Source organism: Vanacampus margaritifer, chromosome 20 (assembly GCF_051991255.1).
Source record: "Vanacampus margaritifer isolate UIUO_Vmar chromosome 20, RoL_Vmar_1.0, whole genome shotgun sequence".
NCBI classification, from domain to species: domain Eukaryota; kingdom Metazoa; phylum Chordata; class Actinopteri; order Syngnathiformes; family Syngnathidae; genus Vanacampus; species Vanacampus margaritifer.
Window position 1 is genome coordinate 4666029 of NC_135451.1, and position 27279 is coordinate 4693307.

The following is a 27279-nucleotide window of genomic DNA, read 5'->3' on the forward strand; positions in this document are numbered from 1 at the left end:
TTAAAAAAAAATATGTCAGCTCACTGTACTGCACTGCGCTGTGCTCCCGACTTCTTGGGGCAATTTTTTTTTCCCTTAACACTGAGGTAATGGGAGACTGTATGTAAAATTCATTTTTAATTTATTCAAGATCACATGAGTTTTGTGGAGGAAAAAATATTATAGTGACACAGGTGAAAAAAGGGCTCATTGTGTTGCAAATGTGTATGTTGTTACCACTGTACTCCAATACTGCTCTAATCCTTTTGTTTTTTCAGTTACCTCACATCGCCATGTCGGCTTTTGTTTGGGCTTCGATGGCGAGGGTGCCCCACAGCCGCCACCAAGGCTCACACTAGGTACTGGGTTGGCATGGTTGTGGTTGTATTGTGCCTCACTTCCACCATTCTGGAGTGTTTGGACATTGTTCAGATGCTTGTCTGACTGCATATGGATGCTAAGGTTGCCTTTGGTGGTAGTTGAGTAGTTGCATACCTAAAATGGAAGATTTGTTATTATATACAATATTGTGTATAAAAACTAAAAGTGACACAATCCACACACTTTGCAGTTTATAAGGATTCACCCCTGTAATCATGTCCTTGTCAGATACACAAAAAAAGAATTATGTAAAATTAGACAGACCTCACAGCGGAAAGGCTTGTATCCACAGGTATAGCTTTCCCCTCTGGCTAAACGAGGGTGAGGCTGTCCTGTACGGCAGTAAACACACGATCCTCCGGACTCTGGATGTTTCTCCTTCATATGAGCATCCAGTGTCTGCTGGTACTTGTAGTGCCAGTTACACTTGGGACACTTGAGCGTCTTGCAGGAGTTCCGCGAATGCATCATAGTCATGTGGCCCCCAAGAGAACGTGAGGATCCCAAGACTGTGTCACACTTTGGGCACTCCACACCACTTCCTGGTGACCCTTCACCTGGACCTGGGGTACCAGGTGTGCCTGGGGTCCCAGGGGTACTGGGATTTCCAGTGTGTGGATGAGGAGGTCCGGGACTTTCATCATCCCTCCGCATCAATATCATGTCAAGGGGATGGGAAGATGGCGATGACCCGTCCCGCCCCATTAGAACTTCAGTGGTGGAGTCATTACTGCTCTCCCGCTCTCTGGCAGCAACCAGGGCAACAGACAGACGAGTCTTTTCCATCTCCAGCTTCTCAAATATAGGCAGGGAGGAAGAGGAGGTGGATGCAGGACCTTTGCTGTCACTGTTAAACATTAGCACACTGTTGGAAAGAGGGGAAATACTTTGGTTTAAGAGAGGGAAATCTTTGCTACTGGTGCTGTTGGCCCTCTGGTCTTTGATAACTACACTCATTGCCTGCTCCGCTTCGTCCTCTGCCTCAATTTCTTCTGCGCCACCATTGGAGTAACTGTCCTCATCCTGCTCCGGACTTTGTTCTCCCACTGCACCGGGCTCCCGCTTGATGGGCGGGTAGTGGCTCAGGTCCGGCCCATTGGGTTGCAAAGTGCATGTGTCCCTAATGTGGCCCTTACTTTCAAGATCAGAGTTCCGGCCATCCAAGTTGCCACCAATGGCAGCAGCAGCAGAACTTCCACTGGAGGTTCTATGGGCACCAGCCCCACCCCCGAGGTTTGGGTTGGTCTCAGCCTTTGGCATGGTTTGGGATCTGGGATTTTGGTCATTGGAGGAGCTGCTGGCACTGCCTTTCAGGAAAGCAAAGCCTGCCTGAAGGGACTCGGCATTCTCCCCACTACTGTGGAACGCGTTCCACAAGCCGCGGAGCCTAGTGTCTGGGCCTAGGAAGTTGGCAGGTGTGGGAAAGTGGGATAGCACAGATACAGGGGTTTTTTTTGGTTCCAGAAAGCTTATAAGAGGTTCTTTGTCCTTGCCGATGCCCTGTATTATAGCAGAAACACGCTTGTTGCTCAGCAGCTTCTGCTCTTGCTCATTCAGAGTCATACAATGGTCATGGACAGCATGTGTCACAAATGACCGGCTATAGCCAAACGAGAGCTTGCACAGGAAACACATAAGCACTGGCTTTCGCCGCCCGTCAGCCACACAGCCCTCAAATTTGGATAAGTCCACATTGTTGGGGACATCTTTGGACACACAAGAATTTTTGGCTGCACCATCCCCCGTCAAATAGTCTTTGTCATTCTTGTGGCGGAGGTCATAAACACGAAAACTGTGCAACACAGGACTAACGCCAGCCCGCCCTCCAGTTGAGGTATTTGATATGGAGGGGGGGTCGACCACCAACGATTTACTTTCCAAGGATGATGCGATGTGAAAGGAGTTAATGATCTGGGGATAGAAGGACATGGGTGCAGCAGGCTGCTCCAACCGCTCCCCCCCTTGGCCCAGACAACTTTGGCCAGTGGTAGCCTGGGCATTGGGGAAGGTCTGGGAGGATAGCAGGCCCCTGAAATGGAGAGCCCCAGTGAGCCCTTCCTGGTTGCCACGCTGCTCTTTGGAGTCCTCCACGATGAAAGCGGAGCCATCCGGCTGGTAGATGATCTCACCGCACAGGTTCTCCACATCGCTCTCTTCTTCCATTTCGCTGTTTATTCCCCCTCCATCAGCCCCACACCCCGCACGCTCGCCTTCGTCTTCACTCTCCTCCCCTACCATACCTTCGATCTCATCAACATCTTCATGACCTCCGGTGGTAGGCAGTCGGCCGTTGGGGCAGTGGTGCTCCATGTATTTTTGTAAACTGGAGAAGGAGCCGGAACATTCGTTGCAGGGGATCTCCTTTGCCGGTGCCACAGGAGATGTGGCAGGGGCAGAACAGTCTGAACCCAAAGCTGCTCCTCCTCCTACTCCTGGTAAAGTCCCAGTAACACTCCCTTTGTTACCGGTTGTAAAGCTTTCTCTTCGACTCTGTTCTGTAATAGAGTCAATGGTTGCACTGACAGAGGTGAGGTTAGCTGTGGACCTCAGTGGACTGACAGTGGGCTCTCCAAGGCCATTCTCCATCTCTCTGGCTACAGGTGACATTTGGTTGCTATTGGCATTGTTGCTGTTGGCGACACCAGTCTCCATGGCCACAACGGAGTTGTCCTCAGCAGCACTGAGCCTCTGGCCACCATGTTCCTGCTGCCGTGACGAGACCATAGGGGGAGAGTCACAAGTTGCCATGGCGTCCACTACATAGGGATCTCATCGCATCCAGCTTAGCAGGGACCTGAGTTGGAGAAAAGAGAGGAAAACATAATGGTAATTGATAAATAATCAGAAAATGTTATAGAACATTTAAGGCTTGCACCCAGACTGGAGACCAGAACTGGATTAGATTGAAAGGAGCCTTCAGTGACTTGCTACCTCAGTCACAACATGTTCTTACCAGTCAAGGGTTGTTAATTAGACAGCACATATTTAGCCCATTAAGTCCTTTGAGGCATAAATTTGAGCCTACGTGGACAAGGGAAGACAATTAGAAATACTGATAGTTCTTAATATTAAAGTATCTTGTTTGATCATATTATATATAATATTTCTAAAATGTGTTTTCATCATTGAAGCAGAAAGGCACAAAGGGCAAAACAAGAAAGAATGAGAGATACCACAAAAACGATGTTTGAAAGGATGTGATTCACAACCAGGATGCCGTGGCTCACTCGTGTGCCGTGAGACAAGAGCAGGGGTGAAACGATAAATCATGCAGTTCCACTTAGTCTGAAAATTATTTTAATTAAAGAGTTTATTTACTACAAATATATGATTGTCTATATATCTATACCAGCAGTGTATACTGACAGGCAGGAAAACTAAATTAGATGCCATTAGAAAACTTGTGTTTTTAACCCGTTGCCATTTGTACAAAATAATAAGTCATGCTTGCTGCTAATATGTCAGCTTTCTGTTCAATGAAATAAGATCAGATTTCACTCCAAGTCAATTTGTGTTACTACAGATTAAAATAACACACCCAGTTGACCTATTTCATTTTGTAATCGCAATGACATAAAAAACAAATAAGAATAGACAAAAAGACACTGACTGCTAACCTAACGAAAATCACTTGTCTTGATCAGTCAAGAGCTACAAATGAGAAACAGTGCGTTGTTTTACTTGATACAGTCCCACTCCTCTCAGGTAGCTTGCGTGTAAATGAGCTGACTTTAAAAGAAATCTTTAAAGAGCTATGTTGACCTTCACCCCCATCCACCTGCTGTTTAATTCTGACTGGCTTTTGCTACTCTCTCCCATGCCGCACAACAAAGCTACAAAGCAATTAGAGGATTAATCCGTACCAATCCAAGGCCAAACAAAGCCAGTGGGAGGGACAGTGAAAGCGTGAGGAATGAAATCAAACGTGTGTGTGTATGTTTGTGGGGGAGTGCGTGTGTATGTGCACGCGCTATAATCAGGTCTAATCTGACATATCCAAGAGATGATTCCATGGGGACTAGTGATAGATTAAAAGAGAGAAATTATGTTTTCGTTCTCTGTGTCTCACTCAGGTTCTGTCGTTTTATACAGTAAGATTAAAGGGGGCAAGAGGAAATGAATAAGTTGAGTATGAATTATTTTAGCTTTTTTGAGCCATGGTGAAAGTTCAAGCCTATTGAATATATAAAATGTATTTATTAAACTTCAAATTGTGTTTTGGATTTACGAGAAACAACACTTCTCGCACTGACCCTCATAGGCCTGCAAATCAAAAACCACAAAAGAAAGAAAGAAAAACAAGCTCACACACGTCTACCTATGAAGGCACCCTTGTAATTGTGGAAAAATTAGCAACAATAAGCTTTACCTTCTAAACAAGCCACAAGTTAAAACACGTTATAAATATGTGTTCTGTCACTGGAATGCATGACGTTATCACGCGATGTAACAATCAGTTTTTTTCAACGGTTCTGTTCCTCGAGAGGACACTGGTTTTGACTGCCTGTATTTGACTATGAAAGTGAGCAATAATAATAATAATGCAGTCAGAAATTGCTGTAATGAAAAATATTTTTTTAGAAATGTCTCCTCTCTTCACAAGCTTGACAGCAAAACATACACATCGGTATTTACCACTTTGTCATTTCAACCACTTAAGCTGTAGCCCAGACATAAAATGCATGTTTCACTTCAATGTGGGCTTACAGTATGTCTTATGGATAAGCCAATGCATTTTTGATCATTTGGCAGCCTCCATTGCTAATAGCTGCTTATAGGCGTGCTCCCAAAGCAACAATTATAAAACATCTGCATGTCTTGTATTGTATTTACGGAAGCGTGGAACTGCCAATGTGCAATAAACATTTTTGACTGGTGAGTATGTTTGAACGTATTCACGAGTACGTTGGAAGACTTGGAACATATTTAAATATGCTCGAACATACTCGCAAATAAGTTCAAAAATGTTTACTATACATTGACAGTTCTGAATGTATTAGTTGTGTATAGCTAGTTAAACATGCAGTATACTGCACACACGCGCACACAAACACACACACACATACATACTGTACGTACACATTGCTAAATAGCAAAAGAACCAATCAACCTCTGCTTTTTTTTTTTTTAAATTAAGCATGTCCCTATGCTCTCACATGCACACACATGCGGTACATACTCTGGTAATTAAAGTGGCAGATCGGATCCAGTGAGAGGCAAATAATAGGCCAGGAATTTCGGCCTTGGACACTGCGTATTTTAATGGGAGAGAGGGGCTCAGAGACTTCTGGCCCTATTGTTTTTCCTCTCTCCCACTCATCGCTCAAGCCCTTTCAGTACCTTACTAAAACATAGACAGTCAGTCTAACGCAGGAGGATTTTCTTTTTAATTACCAGTACAGTATTCCCCAGTTTGTCCAGCTTTTCTCTTCTTTCACTTTTGTTCTTTAATCATAAGAGAAGTCAAAAATTTTGACAGTACTTCTATATTGGTGATCAAAGATTATTCAAAAACAAACGTAGCAAACGTGTTTCATAAAAGTTTGCAAGTAGTCTGTGTTTGTTTTTAGGCCTGTCATAAATCACATGAACCAAAAAAAAACAAGACAAAAGACTCAAGTGGAATTTCAGATGTGAGAAACTGAGCTCCTGTTGATGTCACAGTCTCCTCCGGCTTTTGTCCTCCTGTCGCACTATCATACATAAATTGCAGTCTTAGCCTGCTACCTGTAAAACCTGTAATTATGGTGACGCCACACTGTCACCTCTACATATGTGGGAATTCGTTTTAACTCCCAATTGTCCATTTGCAACTGTATCCTAATGTTGAGAAGTCAAAAGAGTGGCCATATACACAATCTTTGAGGTTTCCCAGAAGGTCATCCTTTCTCACCATGTGGCCCCTCAGGCCAGCACCAAATCCTCTATCAAAATGTCAGCAAGCGTTAGCCAAAGACAAAGGCCGAGGTTGCTGTGAAAGCCTGTGCATCCATCTCCCACTGACATTGGCATGAATAGGCCAACTCTGGTCTAATTAGGCCTGTTTATTTGCTGCCATGCATAAGCACAAGCGGCAAAATACAAAAGTGGATAGAGGAGGAGGAGAATGATCTTCCTTTGGCTAAATGGACACGCATCTGCATTCGATCACAGAACAAAGTCTCGTTCTTATGTATCAAAGAGAAAACAGGAGCAAATTAGAAATGGGAATGACATTGTTGTGACCAAATTGTTGCCTGAAGGCAGAAGACCAGTTACTAGACCTAACCTAGTTAGATGCATCACAAATATTTTACTAGCCAAGCATTTCATTCTTTTCTGTTTTTATTGCAAACACAGGCCTTCTTCATATTAAAAAAAAGATCCCTATCAATATTATGAAACAATACAACATATGTACAGATATTGACTCAAGAAACAGTGAGGTCATAGTACAAAGGTTTTCATTTCTGTTCCTAAAGTTACAGTCTGGGGCTAATAATACTGTATCATATCTGTACAACTCAGATTGTCCACTTCAAAATATTGGCCCGAGATGCTGAGAAAACCATAAGGCATTGAACTTTCTTTCTTTCTTTCTTTCTTTCTTTCTTTCTTTCTTTCTTTCTTTATTTCTTTCTTTCTTTCTTTCTTCTTTCACTAATTCCATATTATTAGTTACAAGACACACAAACAAAATAAAAACAATCGCAGTGAACAAGAGTATTACTTATTGTTTACTCACCGACCAATATGTTTTGTTTTTTTAGGGCCCATACTGATTATTAGCAGTTAAGGAGGTCAATATCATTCGCAGTAAAAAGGAAAATATTTATGGCAAAATTTTGTTTTATACAAGCACCAACACTTTACCTAAAATGCCTTTAAGCATGTTTATTAGCTTTTTTACCTTTTCAAATTTACAACATGTTAACAGTTTTAGTGTCTATCGTGGGCAATAGATGTCTTTGTTCTCCAATTCTAAGGTAAAAGTGCAGCAGCATGTCTGAAAATTAAATGATCACCTCCACAAATAAATACAGTAGTTCTTTAAAATTTTAATAAATAAATAAAGTTTCCAAAATTTCAGTATAACTCAAATGTCAAGATTAGTTGTCTTAGATTTGTTTAAAGTTTAAACAAAAACAAAAAGTGCAGGGCTCAGCAGAATCTCTTCGAACGTAAAAAAAAAAAAATAAATAATAATAATTAATATGATCTCTTATCGGCCGGAAGATTTGAAAAAAGGCCAATGCCGATATCTATCAAAATGCCAAATACTGGCACTGATAATAAGCCAGGTCAATAATCAGTCTATCCCTAGTAGGGCTGAATATTGTTATCCATTTCATGATACAACAAATACCACGTTACAGGGGTCACGATACGATGTGCATCGCAATTCACATGTATTTCGGTACATGGCCTTCAAGCGATACACATCCCGCTATTTTACATAACTTAACATACATTTGTATGAACAAAGACTTATGTATACCCATATGACATTTTTATTGTGCTGGATGGCAAAAATTCGTTCTTCTAATGTTACCAGCACTTCTGGTTTACCGGCAACACCGTACCTGGCCAAAATGCCTGACGCCTCCGTATCGATAAATGTATTGCATAGACAACGATACATTCCCGTATCGAGCACTAATCCTAATCCCAAGTAAGGAGCACAAGTTTATTGGAGCGAAGAGAGAAGTCAGGTAGAAATCAGAAGACTGAAGTAAAACACTACTGTCAATCAAAGGTTGCAAATAAATATGCTCAACCAATCAGCAACCATGTCAAAAATACCGCTCTGCAGGTTTGAGTTTGAACCCTTGCTATCTGCTTCCGCCACTGGAAAAGTGTCAATAGTCAAGTCCACGCAGGGGAAAATTTGAAGTATTTTTGAGAATTATGTAGGGGAAAAAAGAAGATTGAGTGGTCAGAGGGGCTCCTTATTTTCACGCTGGAGCAGGAACAGGTATGCAGCACCTATCACTCAGCTTGATGACAGCTAAATTGGCCTGACTGCATGCTCAGGTAACATTACACTAAACTGCCCTCAGCTCCACACCTGATAAGTCATTGTTAGTGAAAGACAATACCAGGCTGATGTCGGGAAAAAAAAACAAGCCCCCCTGCATCAAAAAGTCAGATTCAAAATTAAACTTGCTGACTACCGGCTGTGTGGATATGTTAAGAGATAGGATGGGTCAGAAAAGCTGCTGGGGTCAGATTTCACAAGCTCATTTGTAGGCCTAAAGTTAACCAAGATGGTGGGAAAATACCTCCTTGGTCCACCAGTTGTTGCTTAAGACTGATAAAACTAAACCAAACTATTATGATTCAATATGAGCCTTATCAAAGGTAATACTTGAACGATACAAGACAACTTTGACGAGAGTTCATTTTGTATCTAAATGGGCTTACACAGTCCAGTCTAAATATGCGTAAAAACTCAGCAATATTTCCAAATGAACCCAAGCTGAAACATTAAAATAAATAGTCAGACACTGCTGGGTCACAGTCTGCAATTACGGCCCTTGCTAAAGATTTTTTTTTTCAGCATCAAAGGAGAAGCCAATCTACATAGCTAATGCTTCCAATTTTTCCTCTTTCCGTCCTCCAACTCAAAACAGCAGAGGCTGAGGGTAAAAGGGAGGTGGAATGAAGCGGGTGGGGGGGTGTTGGGGGTGGAAGCGGGGATTTTTCTTTTGCTGGCAATCTGGAAACACTCTCCAGTTAATTAAGGTTGATTGGAAATGAACCGCACAAACAAAGGGCAGCCTATGCCCTGAATATTATGACTTGCGCACATGCATGCACGCGTGCATGAGGGTGGGGGTGTACGGGGTTGCTTTAGCCACCTCGGGAGCAGAGAAGAAGCTCCCCTCTTTGGACCCTCACCCTGATAACCCGCCCCCAATAGACACACACACTCGCACTGCCCACCCACCCCAGATTAAGGGAATGCACAGCCAAAAGAATGTGTGACGACCTCCACTGCCACAGAGAGAGAGAGAGAGAGAAACTTCCACCCCAATGCCACAAAAGGCAAGAAGGTAATTAAGTTTGAAAGAATAGAGGCACTACCACAAACAATGCAGCAGTGTCCATGGGGAGGGATTGGAGAGTGTGTGTATGTGTTTGGATGAGGGGGCAGAAAATCCATTAACATTCAGCGGCCGGGTGAGCGAGAGGAAAGAGGGCAAAGGGGAAGTAAGGATGGCATTCTCTCTCTCTTTTTGCTCTCCCTGGCTTTTCTCCAATCGCAGCAAGACTCGTCTGTGCATCCCTTTTTTATGTGTTTCTCTTCTTAAGGCTCACATCTGCTTTGGAACCCCCTCCTTCCATCCTAAATCCTGCGCCCCCTCCCTAGTGCACAACTTCAGCCCTGCGGTGATCCTGCTTTTGCCCTTTTGCTGTTCGTTGGAGTAACCCTGTTAGTGTTATGTCGTATACACTTGTGTGCCCCCACCAGGGCAGGTATGCTGTTATAATCAGTTTTTTAAGGGGGGGGGGGGGGGGGGTGACCAGATTGACATTACAATTTCACTGAAAAGTAAGTAAACCATAAATTCTCAAGAGGAACTACAAAGTTATAACATATTTAATCACTAGTCAATCTGGTGACCGGTGGTTGAAATATTAGGTTAGCTAATGCTAAATGCTATCTTGGCTGACATTTCAACAGCACTAAACAATTAATGCACTCAACATTATTCAACCTTTTTTTGCTCAGTATTTAGGAAGCTGATCGTATTGTTTGCCTCGGAGTCCCACATTTTGGGCACGTTAGACAATATGCTCTCAAGTCTGTGCACTAAACTGAGAGTGTGTATGTTCAGTGAGGAAAAGTGTGGTCCACTCCTATTAATTTCCAAACACACCAGTGTGTTTTGTTGACAACTCGGTTCAGTAGTAATCAACTTGCTAGCCCACACAGCTAGCTAACGACAACGTAAGCCAGCCTAACAACCACCACCTTAATTAAGAAACGCCCCAGACCTAGCGCCACAAAACCAAAAACCTCCCCAAAAAAGTTAATAATTTACCAACTTCAGAATTATCCATGGTACACGAATGTTAAGTGGTGAATAACGTTTGTAATATGTATATCCCCTGTCAGACCACAACACTTGCATCTTGCTAGTACCGTTTCCATCTCCGACTGCCCCAAGCTCTGGCCCACTGTCCCAAATCGGAGCGCACTGGCACTCTGTTTTTGTGTTCTCTGAATTTCCGAACCTTTATTGAAATGTTTGTAAGTTTGTAAGTAACTCTAACATTTGGCTATTAGGACTACCTTTCCCAGGATTCTTAGTCAAAGAAGCAGAAAGTAGTCGTAGATCCGGTATGACAAAAATATGGGTTGCAAGCCATTCGATGTGAATGAGAATGAGAACACAAACGTGAATGTGAGAATAAATAGGAAGGTATTTAACAGTTATATTCCTTTTTAATTGGTTTATCGTATAAGTTACCATTACAACTGTGATTGACACATTCGTGCACATGGCCCAAACAATTGGCTTGCTGACTGGACTAATAAAAAGTGAGACACTGGGACAGGACCTGCGTAAAATGTGACGAAATAACATAGCTACCGAAATCCATGGAACTCGAGACACAAGGCTCAAATGGGACTGTCTTGATTTGTGACACTAACTGAGCTGTTATTATGCAAACAAGGGCCCAAAATGGCACTATTTTAGCTAGGCCTTAAAAGAAAACCCACCTGAGAGTGCTAAGCGCTAACAAGATTAGCGCCTGGAAAGAAGAAAAAAAACTACAGAAACAAAACACATGCCCACATTACTTTCATCTTTTCGCCACTTCTCCACCACAGCGGTTTAACTCAATTAGCAAAGAATGTAATTTGATTTGCCGACTCAACATGAAACTTCGCAACACGCCTGCACTCTCACACGGTACGAGCCAGCTATCCGTCTGCTCCCACGTGCTTGCAGCTAAGAAAGAAGTATTCATTGCTCATGCATGTGTGTCGGCCTGAGTGTGTGAGTGCCTATGCATGAACAGCGGAAAGATCATGAGACACCTAAGTGTCAGGCAAAAGACTGCTGATGCCAATGTGAGTTTCTTAATGAGGGAGGTCCAGAACAAAAACAAAAGCCGAACTGTGTTTCCGAGCATGTTAGCACGTCTTCTGTCCATTTCTGGTCCTAGCTGACAACTAATTGTGAATTGGTGGCGCGTTGTCTATGGTAATCTGCCTAGCTTTGTCTCTGCATCTCACCAGAGACGTGGATTAACGCTAAAACGATGACTGCTTAATCCTTGATTTGCCCGTACTAAATAAATATTAATCTAGCATGCTCATCATGCTCTTGTAAGGTACAACATACACAATATGAAAGAGCTTAGCCGTTACATAAATCATGGCCTTATCTTTGGGATGAAGCTAAAGCATGGGGCAACACACACACATACACACTCCATACTGGGATTATTTGCCAAGTGAAATTATTAATCCTGCTAAATACAGAGCCCTGAAAAAATCTCTAAAAATGTTTTCTCTCGGGGTGTGCGGATGCACACAATTACGTGCCAGCGCGAGGGGGAGCAAAAAAACAACACAAATCACTCATTTGTGTTGATTCAGACCCCTCTCACACTCTCACTCAGCCTCTCAGCGGGTTTGTTTAGCAAAAAAACTGCTGGGAATATAAAAAAAAAAAAAGAAAACTACCTTTGCTCCCTCTCACTCACAAATACACGCGCATACCCGCACACACACTTAAGTTGACAAGGCCATGGCAGCGCAGCGCAGAAGAGGTTAAGCAAACAGTGTCCACGTCAGTCAAGGATAGCACACACTCACAGACAGACACAGAGCGCAGTCTCTGACGCAGGCATTTCACATCCACCTGGCAAATATAAAAGGCCGGTTATACTGTATCAACTAGCCAGAGCCCCAAATTCTTTGCTTGTTTTGTGCTATCACAACTGGCCCACTTGTGAAGCAACTCGTATTTCTGACTCATTGATTTGTGAAGAAAAAAAAGATAAAACATTTTTTTGGAAAGAATGGAAAAATTCTGGGAAGATAAAAGAGGTAAAAGTGTAGCTACGTGAGTCCAAAAGTTTTTGGACAATAGCTTTTTACACTCTTAAAAAGGATTTGAAAAAAATATGTATATATGTATATATGTATATATGTCCATCCATCCATCCATTTTCTTGGCCGCTTTTTCCTCACAAGGGTCGCGGGGGTGCTGGAGCCTATCCCAGCTGGCTTCGGGCAGTAGGCGGGGTACACCATGAACTGGTTGCCAGCCAATCGCAGGGCACACAGAGACGAACAACCACACTCACATTCACACCTAGGGACAATTTGGAGTGTTTATGTATATATGTATATAATTTATTTATATATATTTACTATTTAGGAAATTACAGACATTTTGTGCAGATTTCAGGAGCCGTTTTAGATTTTTTCCTGCAAGGTCTACTTTGGCTTCCCTGCTCTTGAATGTTACCAGCGGTTTACAGGATTTTGTAAATCCTATATTTATTTGACAATGACAGATTTCGTTGATTTCAATAGTGGTTCAATGATTTTGTTTTGTAGTGAAGAATCATACCATAGCAAATTAAGTTCATGTGATTGAATTGTGTAAATGCTTTTCAAATGCTGAAAATGTAGCTACTATTTTCCATCCAGTTTAGGGTGACCATATTTTCATTTCCAAAAAAAAAGGTCACTCGGGCCGGCCTCGAAATACTTAAATAAAACTCGAAGTTTATTTAAAGATGCCATACATCATAATTATTTTACCGTATGGCTCTTCTGTATGGGTCAGGGGGGAAAATCATAATTTGTTTGAAGTCTTACTTGACAAATTAATGAATAATAATAGAATGTTCTAATGCTCATATATATATGTTCTTTTGCTCCACGATCAACCTTTTTTTTTCATTTTCTTTTTTTTTAATGGGGCGAGACGGGATTGATCAAACTCCCTCCTGTTTGGCAGCACAGAGCGTTACCAGTGACCTTAAGTTTTGGGCCGCATATAGCTAAACCTTATTTGAACACTTAAGAAGTAAGGCACGTAAAACGCTGACCTACTTTTTTCTTTCAAAAGAGTAAAATACTTTTTTCATGTACGTAAAGCAATAATAACACGCACGCACAAAATCCACCCATCATTTTTTTCTCCTACACCCCTCACAATCTACGTGGTAGCAGTCCGCGGTCTAACAGTTGCGGTAACATGGTGCACTCCGTCTTACATTTGCTGTGCAATGACAACCGGACATTTCCATGACTTACATTTTTTTTAAACAAACGCATAGGAAGGATGTAAAAGTGTTTGGGCAAAAGAGGATGTTTGGTCAACCTAATCCAGTGGTAAATCTCTTAAACTAATGTAGGCATTCATGTAGTCATTATTTTAGTATGTTAAATCCAATACACAATTTAATACCCAAAACTCTGTCATTGTCATACTTCTAGAGCTAACTGTCACACATAGCGATCAATCCTACTTTTATTTCTCAGGTTATCATGAATGTTGGTTAAACACCACATCCGCCTTCTTCAGGTTTCGCTATTTTCTTCATAAAAATAATCATAGGGCTGGTACCTTGACATACGCCAAAAGCTATGCGCACTTCACTTAGCCGTCAGAAGAAAAAAAGAAAAGAAAACTAAAACAACAAGCATGAATACAGTATGTTGCTGAATACTGGTGCAGACAACAAAACAACACAAACCTTTTGCCTTGAATACTCGTGACAGGTCTAATTTCTGGACCCAGGGAATTACTAATTAACTTAAGCTTTTGGCTCTATATTTAATTAGAGAGGTCTCCAAATGAACTTTAGACCAAAGCCATTTGCTTTTTAAACAACTCGATGCCCCCTTCTTTCCCCCTTTCTGACAGCTGTTGTTAGTTTGCCTTCTTCTCACACAAAAAAAACAAGGAAAGCATTATTTAGGCCATCATGGTTACTTTTTCTGGTTACCATGAGAGAGAATGAAGAGGGGGGTGAGTTGGTGAAGGTTGAGATGGGAAAAAAAGTATGTTTTAATTTGATTTCACTACAAACAAACAACTGTCAGATGCAGTAAGTGTGGTTTTTAGATTAGCTCCGAAATGTCCCTTTATCAAATAAACACATGTGAAGAAGAAGTTTATGGATGTAGTTAAAGAGGACATGAAGGTAGTTGGTGTGAGAGCAGAGGATGCAGAAGACAGGGTTAGACGGAGGCAACTGATTTTGCTGTGGCGACCCCTGAAGTGAAAAGCCGAAAGGAAAAGAAGAAGAAGAAGGCCATGTCACGCATAATCCAGGACCAGCCTGCTGAAAGGAGAACCAAGACGAAATGGACCCATTATTTTCCTGCTCGCTAAGAAATGACACTTGACGTGCAAAATACTGACATTTAACAACCCAAAAAATGTTTACCCACTGTGTAATAAATGTTTATAAAAACACAAAGTAAGTCCTAGTTATTTTTTTTCTTATATGTCAATAATATATAGGATGCAAGAAAATACAGCCATAGAGTCAGCTTTCTGCCTTACATTTTCAAATATGTTTATTACTACATCTTAGACAAGCAGTGTATGGAATAAATGGTTACTTTGTAATAGTTTCTTCTGTTGCATTTATAATAACACTATAAAAACTCGATCCATCAGCACTTCCTGACATTTGTTTGGTTTCACGTGCAAGGCAAAAGAGGCATGCTTTGCTTTTTTAACAATTCCAGCACAGCCTTCTTCTATCTGCTCATCCAAACGGGGATGAAACAAGACAAAGCTCCCCCTCTTTTATTTAGTCTAGGGGCAGAGAGCTGATTCATCAGCCAAAACCACTGACAAATCCGCCCCTGTTAATACCTACAATTTCATACACAGGAACATTCCTGCGCCCGCTCTGCTCTTCTTCTTTTTCTCCACTGTCACACAAAAAGCCTAATTTTTTCCCTCCCTTTTAAAAAGCAAATAATTAAAGATTATTCCATGGCTGGTGCCAGGCAGGAAAAGTCCGGGTTTGAGAGGGATAGTGTTGGCTGGAGTCTCCCCAGGGGATATGTGGAGACACAAGCTTGCCTGTTTTAGATCATTCCACTAGAAAAAAGAAAAAAGAGATCTTCAGGCCTTTTTTACAAAACAGTAACTCTTCTTTCCAGATACCGTAGTTCAATTCTAACTTGTTAAAGGAAATATTTATTTTAATTATTTCTCTCTTATCATTATTAGTGGTAATGTCTTCATGACTCAGGCTAAAGTCGTTGGTAAACTTGTCTCATTTTTCATTAATTAAACTGTTGTTTAAACCCACCAGTCATGCGTAATTAATTAGCCACTTATTCCCTGACGAGCCCCGCCAATGGCCCTGGTATTCCTGTGCGATCGGCTGCAGGAATAGCAAATGCCAATCATCATGGCGGCCACTTACATTAACACTGGAGAACAAGCACGGAGTGACGCGCGAAGAGGATAACTGATTTCACGCGGATGGCGTATACAAATGTGTGGGTTTTTTATTAATTTGATTCACAACGCAATCTTCTCCTCACTAATGTGCAAACGTCCTGTGACTGCGCTCTTCAATCTGCATCTTTGTCTTTGGCAAACAAGGAGGAGAATGTATCGTTTGTCATGAGACATCTTGTGCTATTGTGACATACAACCTTCTGCAAACTTAGTCATTCATTCAGCAGCTTTTCTTTCCCATTCTAATTTAGGGCATCTTTCCGAGCTCTGTTGGCTTGACATTTAACCAACAGCTGGAGATTTGGCATTAACATTTCTTTTAAAAGTAGTTTGTTGTGCTAAAGAAAACATAAGAAGTGCAGTGTGCCAGATGTGCAGCATGAAAGAAAAAGTTTGGAGAAGTGGATGAGTGTTTGCGATTATCAGCCGCTGCCAACATGACATGGCTGACAACAAGGAGAAAAACATGCAGGGGACGGAATGAAAGATGACAAAGAACATGCCACAGACACCAGCAAATAGACAATATAACACAAAAGGGGAAGCCACTGTTTTGCCTTCCAGCACTCCATTTTGTTTGACCTAAAACTGAGAACCACGGCTCAGTTGGTCCATGAAATCTCCCCACTTCCACTTTGAAACGCAAAGAATCAGCATATTATTCTGCATTAAATAGCCAGGCCCATAGCTAATATCCTGGAGTAGATGCTGAGCAGGCAGGAGAGCCTGAGAAAAAGGACTGAGAACATAGTGAGAGAGAAGGAGAGGAGGGGGAAAAAAATCCCCTCTTTCTGTTTTCCCTAAAGAGATTGATGAAGGCCCAGCGAGATGAGAGCGAGAGAGAGGGGGTAACACAATCCCGACTGGCGCGAGACCAACAGCAACAAAAACATTTAGATAACCGGGCTCAATAATGTACGATTTCAATGAGGACAAAAATTACATTTCCTACAGATAACATGCCCCCTTCCCATAACACAGCCTTGAAAAAGAGTCCTGAAACTGTGTCACGCTAAACAGCGATGTGCTGGCGTATGATGCTAGCTAGCGCGGCGTTGTCTTAACTGCATTAGTATCTTTTTACCCCACAAGAGAATGTGATTTAAGCTATGTCCACACATAATACGTTTTTGTTTTTATTCTTTCTACAGCAATGATGTTTTAAAACAAGAAGTCTTGGGCCACAGGTGGTGCTAGAAACCCAAACAAGGCCATTTTGAAGACTGTATAAGCAACAATGGGGAATTGAGGTGAACGGAGATCCAACGCTAGAATGCTAATGCTAATGGAAAATTAATAAATGGAACTTTAAATGTGGCTTATTTAAGGGGATAACATGAGTTTCAACCATCAAGAATATTTTACCGTATGTCTTAGTAACCTAAAACATAAAGTGAAAATAAAAGCAAAATACACATGTTTTAAGCACACGATATCTGCATTTGTATGTAAATGACCTCATCACATTCCCGAGGCGTCATTTACTTTACGTTACATTATCCATCCATCCATTATCCAATCCGCATTACAACAACAACTAATGACACTTTCTGTCATCATATAACATTATAACTTTTGATTCAAATGAAAAACCACATGATTGTAGTCGGGTGAAACATGATTCCTGCGTCATTATGGGCTATTGAGAGAAAACTATCAGCCTGTGTGATTGCTCTTCTGCATAACCATACCGCTCGCTACCTGTGACACGGTTTAAGCGGTCACCCATGTGCATGACACACAACAAGGGCCCACTCCACCCAAACACTCGCGATCCACAGCCTACTTGATCCTAGCAAGTGCTAAGAGTCACAGCCAGAATGCTATCGCCACCTCTCTTACGCAGCCAACGCTTCCTTTCACACCAAACTCTGTCAAGTTGCTTGAGAATGGGAAAAGGCAGGAAAAAGTGGAGATGCAGAAGAGAGCGAGAAAGAGGAAGTCTTTGTCCTCTTCCACTCTGCTCCAGCGTGTTTCCTCCTCTGGCCTGGCCTCTATTTGCATATGAAAGGCGAGCAAAGGCGTGCAAAAGGTCAAAGAAAGAGGATCCTGTCCAATAACAGGCAACAAAAACAGGCCGCGTCGGCCTTTGTGGCGTTGCATGTTCCCCCTCCACCATATTATCTCACCCCCACTCATCCCGGGATCATTTCCATACAGCAGACGCAATGGCCGATGATGACGGTTGATCATAAATTAGTCACAAAAGTCAAGTCGGGTCACATGGAAGTCACGGTGGCAATTTGAAGCTGTGTCACCCCCCTTGTACCACAAGAGCTCACCCACATGGTATTCACATAAAACACACCTGCTTCTCTCGTCCACAGTAACAAGACAATATACCAACAAATCCACCTCAGTGTGGCAACAGTCGGATTGATTGTAGAACCTACCTAAGCCACGACATAATTACACAAGAGCTTTTAACTGAAGAGTTGCCTTAGATGACAGTTCACATCTGCCAGAAAACACAGGCCCGGTATTTCCGTGTTGCCGGTTCACGACCGACAACGGCGTCTAGAGACAGCAGGACTGAGGCAAGGAAGGGGGGGCTGGGTAGAGCATTTCATCTCCCTTTCATCTCTGTCACCCAGTCAAGCATTCAATGCCCCATTCAGCGCCCGGCCAGCATTATGCAAAATAATGCTAATCCCCTTTCCCGTGCTTTCACACTTGTATAAACTGCCTATCCTGCCTCTGAAAAGCAATTATATCAGTTTACGTTGCTGTCAAAAAACAGGATTAGCATGCAACTACTAGCTAGGCCCAATCTTTAGCCACCTTTGGCTACTATATTTGTCCACCAGATGAGAGTTGGGGTACTTACAAAAATGTGTCACAATGACATATTTGTAAGGAATCCAAGTTTTAAAAGGCCATATGTTGTTTTTATGCTAGTTTGTTTGACTTGACAGAATCCCAATCGTGTCTCATAATCAAAAACAAACTCCGCGATGTCTCAGTGCCAGTCTGAGCAGACGTTACACATGTGACACACCACTGAACCGCTGTCGTCCAACCAAAGCCCCCCGCCCCCGAACTCCACCCGCCGCACATTGACACCACATGCGATGCACTAACAGCAGACAAGCAGTCATGGTGGGGGATTTTTTTTTGAATATGCAAATGTTGGTACAAGAGGAGCGTGTGTGCAAATAGGAGCCGCTTTAATCTGGACAGTTGGGCCTCTCGCACTCTAACCTTCTCATGTTTGTGTGTCTGGGTGCGGGGGGTGAGGGTGACATCCATCCTGACGGGCAGCAGATCATGGGTCATTAGTCAGCACAATTAAGCAGGTTGTCATGGCGACTAATGAAATTTGGCAAAGCGGCCAGCCAGAGATTTACATAAGCGAGCTGGTTATGTGCTCGCCATTATTCTTTCTCCCTGCCGTGGCGCTACAATAGAACCACTTGTATCCCAGCCCACATACCCACCGGCGCTACAAGCCCTCCTCGCGCCTGACAATTTGCATATGTTAATATAATTAAGTGCTAATTACACTAAAACTCGCATATTCACAAGCAGCCTCCCCAGGAGCTACAGAGAGGCTTGATCTTATTCCAAGTCTTTAACCCTCCTCTGTGATAGCGAGACCGTGCATGTGTATGTGTGTTCGCTTGGTGGTGCCCCAGGCCTGACACAGGAACCCCCCACACCCACCCAATCACCACCAGCGCCGCCAGCCCTCCCCTCCTTGAGACGTAACGCTGAGCTGCAGCACACTTCTTAGCTTCCTTTGCCACTCACAACAAGGAAACATAACACACAGCAACATACACACACCTGATAGAGCCCAACTGAAATTGCCCATTCACAATTAACCTCATACATTTAGTACGTTTACGCGCAGAACCCGAATACAGTGTCCCCTCACTATAATATTATAACATTTTGAGGCGTCGCTGTATTTTAGATTTTTTTTGTGGGCTCTTGCATGCTTTTTATTTTACAGTATTGTGTCTATTTTATTTAATCTAGGAAGGTTTGAACATTGAGAGTGTTCAAACAAGAGAGAAATGTGTAAAAATGTTCATTTCTGTCTGAGAAAAGTGTGTAAAATGTGTGGTGAGGAGGTTTACAGCCTTAAAACATATTGCTGGCATCGGGGCTGAAACCTTTGTCAGAAATTTTTTCAAACATCTATATTTTGATCAATACACATGTGGGTGCCATTTTTAGAAATTATTGACCCATGTAAAGTGTTGAAAATAGCTTGCTCACTTTGTTAATGCAAAGTACAAACATGCCATCTTGGGGTCTCCTGAAAAGTGATGATTTTGGAGGTCGAAGTTTTGCGATATGATAAATGTAAAAAATAAAAACCAGAATAAGAAGACCCCCTGGGTTACAATTTTTTCTAACCCGAAGATTTGGTCAAATGCAATTGGGGTATCTCTGGTTTGTGTTCTGCGCATGTTCTATTTGATAAAGTATTTTATGCGTGGCGGCCATCTTACTTTGCCACTCGCTAAGCGAGCCTAACTTGAATACACTGATTTCTCTGCTGCATTTTCATATTATTTCTGTCTCTATGACAAAAATGCCACAGAGTGTAAATATACACACAACATGTGTGTATATAATTCCATGCGTCCAGCTCGCAACCCACTGTGAAGACAAAAAGAGAGGTAAACAAACATGGCGACGCAGCACAGAAGTACACTTTTGGAGCGAAGAGGAAACCGACTACTTTATTAGTGTGGTGAGTGACATGAATATAATGTCATTCATTGACCGTAGAAAGTTCAAAGCGGAAATTACGTCTGTGCCTGTGCGTCACATTTTCGAACGGGGTATTCCAATTGAGCACAACGGCCATATATACATAAGTAACATGTAAACATAGTCATTGACATTCCGCTTCTGTTTATTTATGTCATAAAAATGCTGACATCGGGATCTACGAGACAGTGTCCAAAAACAAAAGTGGATGAAAGTGTGTGTTTGTGTGCCCGGGACAAGGCGGTCGTGCCTTTCACATTGTAATGTCCGTGAATCTGGAGGAAGCCAAGCGGTCGTGCTACAATTAGAGCTCCTTTGTGCTTCTTCCTCTGTTGCTTTCTCCCTTTCCTCACTTGTTTTCTCACTCCCTATCAAACGTGCATTTAAAAAAGCCTGAATAAGCAGGGAAAAAATATTTAGGGGGCTTTCCCCCCTGCAACTGGACACATATGTATGCATGCACCCAGCAGATGGCACAGAAAGAAGGATTAAATAAACACACACCTATAGGCGCACACGCTCCTTAATGAACGTCTGTAGGGAGTCAAAAGGCTCATTTAGTTGACTCGCAATGAGATGCGGCGTTATGACTCTCATCATAATATGCTCCTCCATTCACTAATCACCACCGTGGTCATTGTGTGGCAGCGTGCACACATACGCCAGATGTTGCTTGATCTTGACACGCTATTCTATGCAAATATCAAAAGAGGATGAGTGAGAGGATGGAGAAATATGGTTAGAGCGAGCAGGCCGCCGTGTGGTAAGCTATAGTGTTCGCTCAGCCGTGACAGTTTGGATGTAGAAGGGGGAGGTGTGTGTAGGGAAGTGTGTGTGTGTGTGTGTGTGGTGGGGGGGGGGGGGGTTGCTTTTACTAATACCTGCGACTTGGATTACACAGCGTCTTATGTATTCAACCGGACTCATATTTTCTCTTTCTGCCTTTTTAGGCAAAGTGGGTGTCTTTACAGTGTAAAGCAGCGATATAGCCCTCCTTCCCTCCTTACTGAAGGCCTATGGGGATTCACTGAGATGAACATTAAAATGCAGCGATAGCCTTGTTGCAAAGCTTACTCGCTTTTTCCTCTCTGTCTCTCTCTCAGCGGCAGCAAAGGCTTCTAAATCATCCAGCCTCCTCTATTAGACGGGAGACTTATTGAGGTAGAAACCATAAAAAATGAAGAAGGGAAATTTAATCCCTGAAATATTGATTTGCACATTAATATCAGATAGGCAGAGGGCAATCTAGCTGGGTGGAAATGACACATTGTCGACCCCTAGGAGAGGCTCGAGCCAATCTTCTTGCTGCATGTGTCTCGGGCCCAGGAGTTATAGGACAGACCCCCCCCCCCCCCCCGCCCCCTCTCGCTCTCTCTCTCTCCATCTCCCATCATCTCCTCCTCCCTGTAACCTCTCATCCCCCTCCACCCCTCCTCCCTGTCGTGTGCACCCTTAATGAAGGCTGCAATACTGCAAATGCATTAGCTTTTAATAATCAAGAAGCATTTTCAAGCCAACAGCTATTGTCCTCAGCCCATCTCTCACACAGTTTTTTTTTATTCGACCCCCTCCTCATCGCTCCCTTCCACTGCTATGAGTAAAATGAATACAGCGAGCTGCTTAACTAACATGCAGAGATACACGCTCAGCCCTTTGATAGAGCTAAGACATCATGCAAAGGAAAAACAAAAACAAGGGACTCGCTTTTGCAAACAAACCTTTAAAAAAAGAACTCATTTGCAAGAGGAGAAAATAGTGAGACAATAGAATCATGAACTGATGAAATTCAATGCAATTAGAGAGTCATTTCAGTTTTTATTTTATTTTATTTGATGGTTAGAATAGATTTGCAAAATGATACATCAAATTAAATATGTGTTGAAATATATTAATTGATCTGATTAAATGTCAACAATTAATATGAAGGACATTATTTTAATTTTAAAATTAATCAGTTTGATCAAGACAACAGTAACCATTCTGTTTTAGCAACTGTCTTAATCCACACCAAATTGTAAGAATACTAGTTTGCAGGTAATATTCAATCAAAAACATTTAAATAGATTCGGGGCTGAATAATATCAAAAAATCATATAATAAGAAGTCAAGGCAGACAAGACACCGAAATAGATTTTTGCTCAAAAAAAGGTTGTCCTGCATTCAAAGATACAGTTTCAACACACACACACACACACACACAAACACACACACGCACAAACTGTCTCACAGACACGCGCGCGCACACACACACGCGGTTAAAACTCGGTTTGGAGACAGACTGGCCCTTTGGCCCTGATGTTTTTTTTTTTCTGTGCGATCGATGACCTCCACCCAATCCCACGACCTGTCACTTGTGTCCCACTTTGAGAGGTATTTTTACAACAAAAACAAAAACAAAAAATGAAGTAAATAAAACATCTGACGCCTTAAAAATGAATCATAAACGGATGGATGGACGGTTTATAAAAGATGTAGTCAATTTCATGTTAAATTGCGAATGTTTTCGAATTAGAATTGTAGATTAGCGTATTTGTATATATATTTTTTAATTATTATTATTTAATAAATAGATCATTAGAATAAGGCCGGTGGATAGTGCTTGGCTCTCTCCGATCTTCCTCGCGCTGACACCGGGGAGGTGAGCGCTCTCCCCCGGACTGCATGCAATCAGCAGCCGGACAATCGCTTCTTCCTCCCGGGTTGCACCCGTAACACACCGCGATAGTACAAGTGAGACTACTTTTTGGTGTACTTTAAGATAAGCAAGTGAACGGACGAGGTCGTTAAAACTCGTAATTTAACACACATAAAAGTCCAAAATGTGCGCTAGGTGCGTCCACTGGCCAGAAGGTCCAAAAATGGGAATGAAACGTGAAGACGTGAGAGGAGGGGGATTCACGTCCGAGAAAGCCGACAAACTGCGAACTGGAAAAGGCTTCGCAAAAGCGAGGAAGCGTTTGCTGTGGTGTCGCGGGACAGTTGCGAGTATTCGTCCGGCTCTAGTCCCTGAAGGCTTCGGATCGTGGTCGCGGAACCGTGCGTAAAGAGCTCCTCCGAGGCTGGCAGTCACCCAGAGTGGCTGCAGCCAAATTGCCGGAGATGCACGGACAACACCGGCGTCCACATCCGCCTCCAGTGTGTGAAAAAAGAGACAAGGCATCCAACACCTGTTCTCCAAACTGACCCGATGTCAGTGAACCAGCAGCCAGATAGATAATCGATAGGCGAGCCGTAGATGGAGCGCACACACCGAGCCAACTACTCAATAAAAGTTAAAGGAGAGAACTTACTTTCTTCCCCCTCCAAAGCCGCCACCTCCGCTCCTCTTCGTTCTTGCTCGTACAAAACACTCACATCCAGCTCACGAAGACAATTACGAAAAACAGGTGAAATCGAAATAATCCTCCCACTTTGCGATGGGGAAAAGGGAGAGGGGGTAAAAAAAATCACAAGCGGTCTTAGAGTCCCTTATTTTGGTTCCGGTGGCGGTGAGACGACGTGTCGACGGGGCTGCTAACGCGGGTCTCTCCTGTGGACTAAGGCTCGCCAAACGCCGAGGGTTGAAAAGGAAATGAAAATCCGATATGTCTTTATTCTGCTAATTATTATCGTTTTAGCCCTGTTTTTTTTTTTTTAAAAAATGGCTGATTAAGTTGAGTGCGCATGTCTTTGTGTGTCCATTTCCCGATATGCACTCTGGGAATGGGTCGAGAGACGGCGAGAGAGAGCGAGAGAGAGAGAGAGAGAGTGAGTGAGAGAGAGAGAGAGAGAGAGAGAGAGAGAGAGAGAGAGAGAGAGAGAGAGAGAGAGAGGAGGGAGGGTGCAGAGGAAGAGGAGGCGGAGAGAGGGAGAAATAAGTGTAATTAGTGAGTTGATCAACAGTCGCCACAATGCAAATGAGACGACCACAGAAGGTCCACGGAGAGATAAATGAGTGCGATATAGATCGAAAAGCAAAACATAAATAAACATTGTTCATGTGAATCCAAAAGTATGAGACACATGCGCAAGCAGAACAATAGAAAAAATAAACAGGATGGACAAGCAAAGGCATATTTTCACATAACATGTTTTGCAACGTAAACATACTGTAAATTAAGAACATAAAAATAAGAGTTTTAGTATCATGATGAAACATATAGCATTTATTTTATTTTATTTTTTAAATAGGTGAATACAAAATAAAGAAATCACGTATGCTGTAGTGGACAAAATGTCCAATATGCTATACATTGTTTATGTGTCAAGGTCTATGTGTGATCTACTATACGTGCATGTGTTGCCCCTTCAGAACCATCAAGGGGGCCATGTGGGTTCACAAGAGCCCCCAAAAAAAAATACTGTACAAGTTCTACAACCGCCCCCCTCCCTCCCCCGCCCTCTTCTAAGATGCACCACAAAGTGCCCCTATTGAGCGTTTCAATGCAAACTGTTTACTGTGTGTTTCCTCAATGTCGGCTTATAGGCGAGACTTTCTCTATAGAGGAGAAAATCAAGAGATCTGGTTCGCCTTGGTGGTGGTGGGGGGGGGGGGGGGGTGTCGGTCGAAGCTGGGGGGTGAAGTGAACCGGGGCTTTGGATGTGATGATAAGGCTGCTACTGGCAAGTGAACTACTTGCTCCACTTTGCAGTCATGCACGGACCGGACCGGATCCTTAAGAAGCCACACGACCCCAGGCTTGGTTATTCTGTCTTGAGACAGGTCTTTAGAGAGAGAGATGGGGAGTGGTGGGGGTGTCGTGGCTGTCACTTTTTCACCGGATCCGAGGCTACTGCTGCAACTGCCTCCCTGTCCTCCAGGGGGGTTCGCAGCCTGCAAAAGCCCGGCGACGATGTGTTCACAGGCGGCCCTGAGAGTGCGGCGGAGTCGCTCTTATGACGGATGATCAAGTAGCGCATCGGAGATTTGGACGTATTCTTCATTGCATAAATTAAACACCGAAAGGGAGGATTACGGTAGTCATAAAACATCGAATTCTTCTTTAGGTAAACGGTGATTTTTTTTGTCCCCCTTATATGCTCATTATGACTTTGCCGTTTTTCCTAATTAAAAAATGAGGCAAATTTAACTAACTAACTTAAGGACGTGATATTGAACACCGATTATCTTTAAATCAAATCCACCCTGGCTGTTGTTGGTCTATGTCTCTCTATGTCTGCAGACGATGCTCATTCTCCGGAGGACTGCTTTAAAAATGGAGCGCATATTTCCATACGTCCAATATCAGCAGTATCCTACATTCATAATTCATAAATTATCTGCAAACATCGCTCTGATTAAACGTGAGTACGCCTTAAGTTTAGAATAAAATCGATCTAATTTGTATTTATTCGTAAAACCAAAAATTATCGTCAAAAAATCATAAAGCACTGATGTTTTTATTTGTTAATTTATGTAATATGATAAACGTGTTTAAAAATGTGATAAAATATAATAAAAAGCATGCTTTTTATTCACCACACTTGCATTAATAATAAATAGAAAATGTCGTTTCTCTTCACATAAACACACCCGGTTGAAAAAAAACAAACACTTTTATTTGCCCCATGGCACACGGCTGACCCACTATGTCTCACAAGAATCCGCCTAAAACACGCCAAAAAGCCCACAGTTGACCCACTACCTGCCACATTCAGTGACCCACTGGCCAAGTCTCTGTCTCTTCCACAATAACTCACACACGTGCACAAAACAGCAACACAAACAAGAATAAAATGGATACAAAATAATGTGGGTTATATGAAAAAACAAAAGGGGGAAAAATCAGCTCAAAATCTATGCATATAGATTATTTAACTTAAATCATTCGTCAGTGGCAAAGTTGTTTCCTAATGAACTGCAAACGAAATAAAAAAAAGAGCAAACAATTTTTTTTAATTCAACATTTCTATTTTTAAAAGTCTCTCATAATCAGCAACATTTAAGCCATAAAAGGGAAGATAAACAAAATTAAAATAACGAAAAAAATAACAGCTTGTCCTTATATTCTTTAACATCAATTTTGTGTGCTCCCACGCACCTTTCGCCCTAAAGCCATCAGACAGTTCAACATAAATATGCACACACACAAAAAACAACTTCAAATGTACCTTTTTCTTACCTCGTTTAAAATCACCCATCAAAAAAGATCACAAACACCACAAAGCCAGTGAAAAAAGTGCAGATTCTCGATACCTTTGGTATAAAGCATTCCGTTTTTCTCTTGCTCGGTAGCGATCCGATAATAGCATATGGAAAGTGTTGTTCAAAATGCGCACATTTGGCACATTGTCATTGAGAGCAGAGGAGCAGTGATGCGCTGCTCCAACACGGGAAATGAGTTGCGGATTGGACGCAGCCCGCCTCGGTGCCGACTTATCCCACTTTAATTTAATATTCCGCAATCACACACACTAGTGATGGCATATAATTCAAGGAGAAATTCACAGGGAAGGAAATGCTTTGTGTGTACGTGTGTGTGTGTGTAAGTGCGTGTGTGTCTTTACACCACTTTATTTGATTAAGAGGCAGCACATATTGTATTTTTTTTCATGTTAACCCAAATCACCCTCGAGGTAGTTTAATACTCTTTACACATATTTTATTATTTTTTAGTTACTATTCAAATGTTTTTTAAATATAAAAAACAATCTGGACGTGTTTGCGCATCATCGTCACACTGGAATCAGTCCTAACACAAAATCGAGACCCATAAACGCTTGTTTGTAAAACACTGAACCCAAAATCAATGTATTGGGACATTTCGAT

The 27279-nt window shown here is 42.3% G+C and overlaps 1 protein-coding gene across 2 annotated transcripts in view; it reads right to left on the minus strand.

Moving 5' to 3' along the window:
- Nucleotides 1–26813, minus strand: part of zfhx4 (zinc finger homeobox 4) — a 93556-nt gene extending 66743 nt beyond the window's left edge. The window contains exons 1-3 of one of the 2 annotated variants that reach the window (XM_077553986.1): nucleotides 26633–26813; nucleotides 625–3154; nucleotides 262–474 (exon numbers count right to left, since the gene is read on the minus strand). In XM_077553986.1, the coding sequence (XP_077410112.1) occupies nucleotides 262–474; nucleotides 625–3108 (2697 nt within the window). In that variant the 5' untranslated portion in view covers nucleotides 3109–3154; nucleotides 26633–26813. Of the gene's footprint in view, nucleotides 1–261; nucleotides 475–624; nucleotides 3155–23821; nucleotides 24199–26632 lie in introns of those variants that run through there. The other variant, XM_077553984.1, reaches the window with a different exon arrangement.
- Nucleotides 26814–27279: the final 466 nt, after the last annotated feature.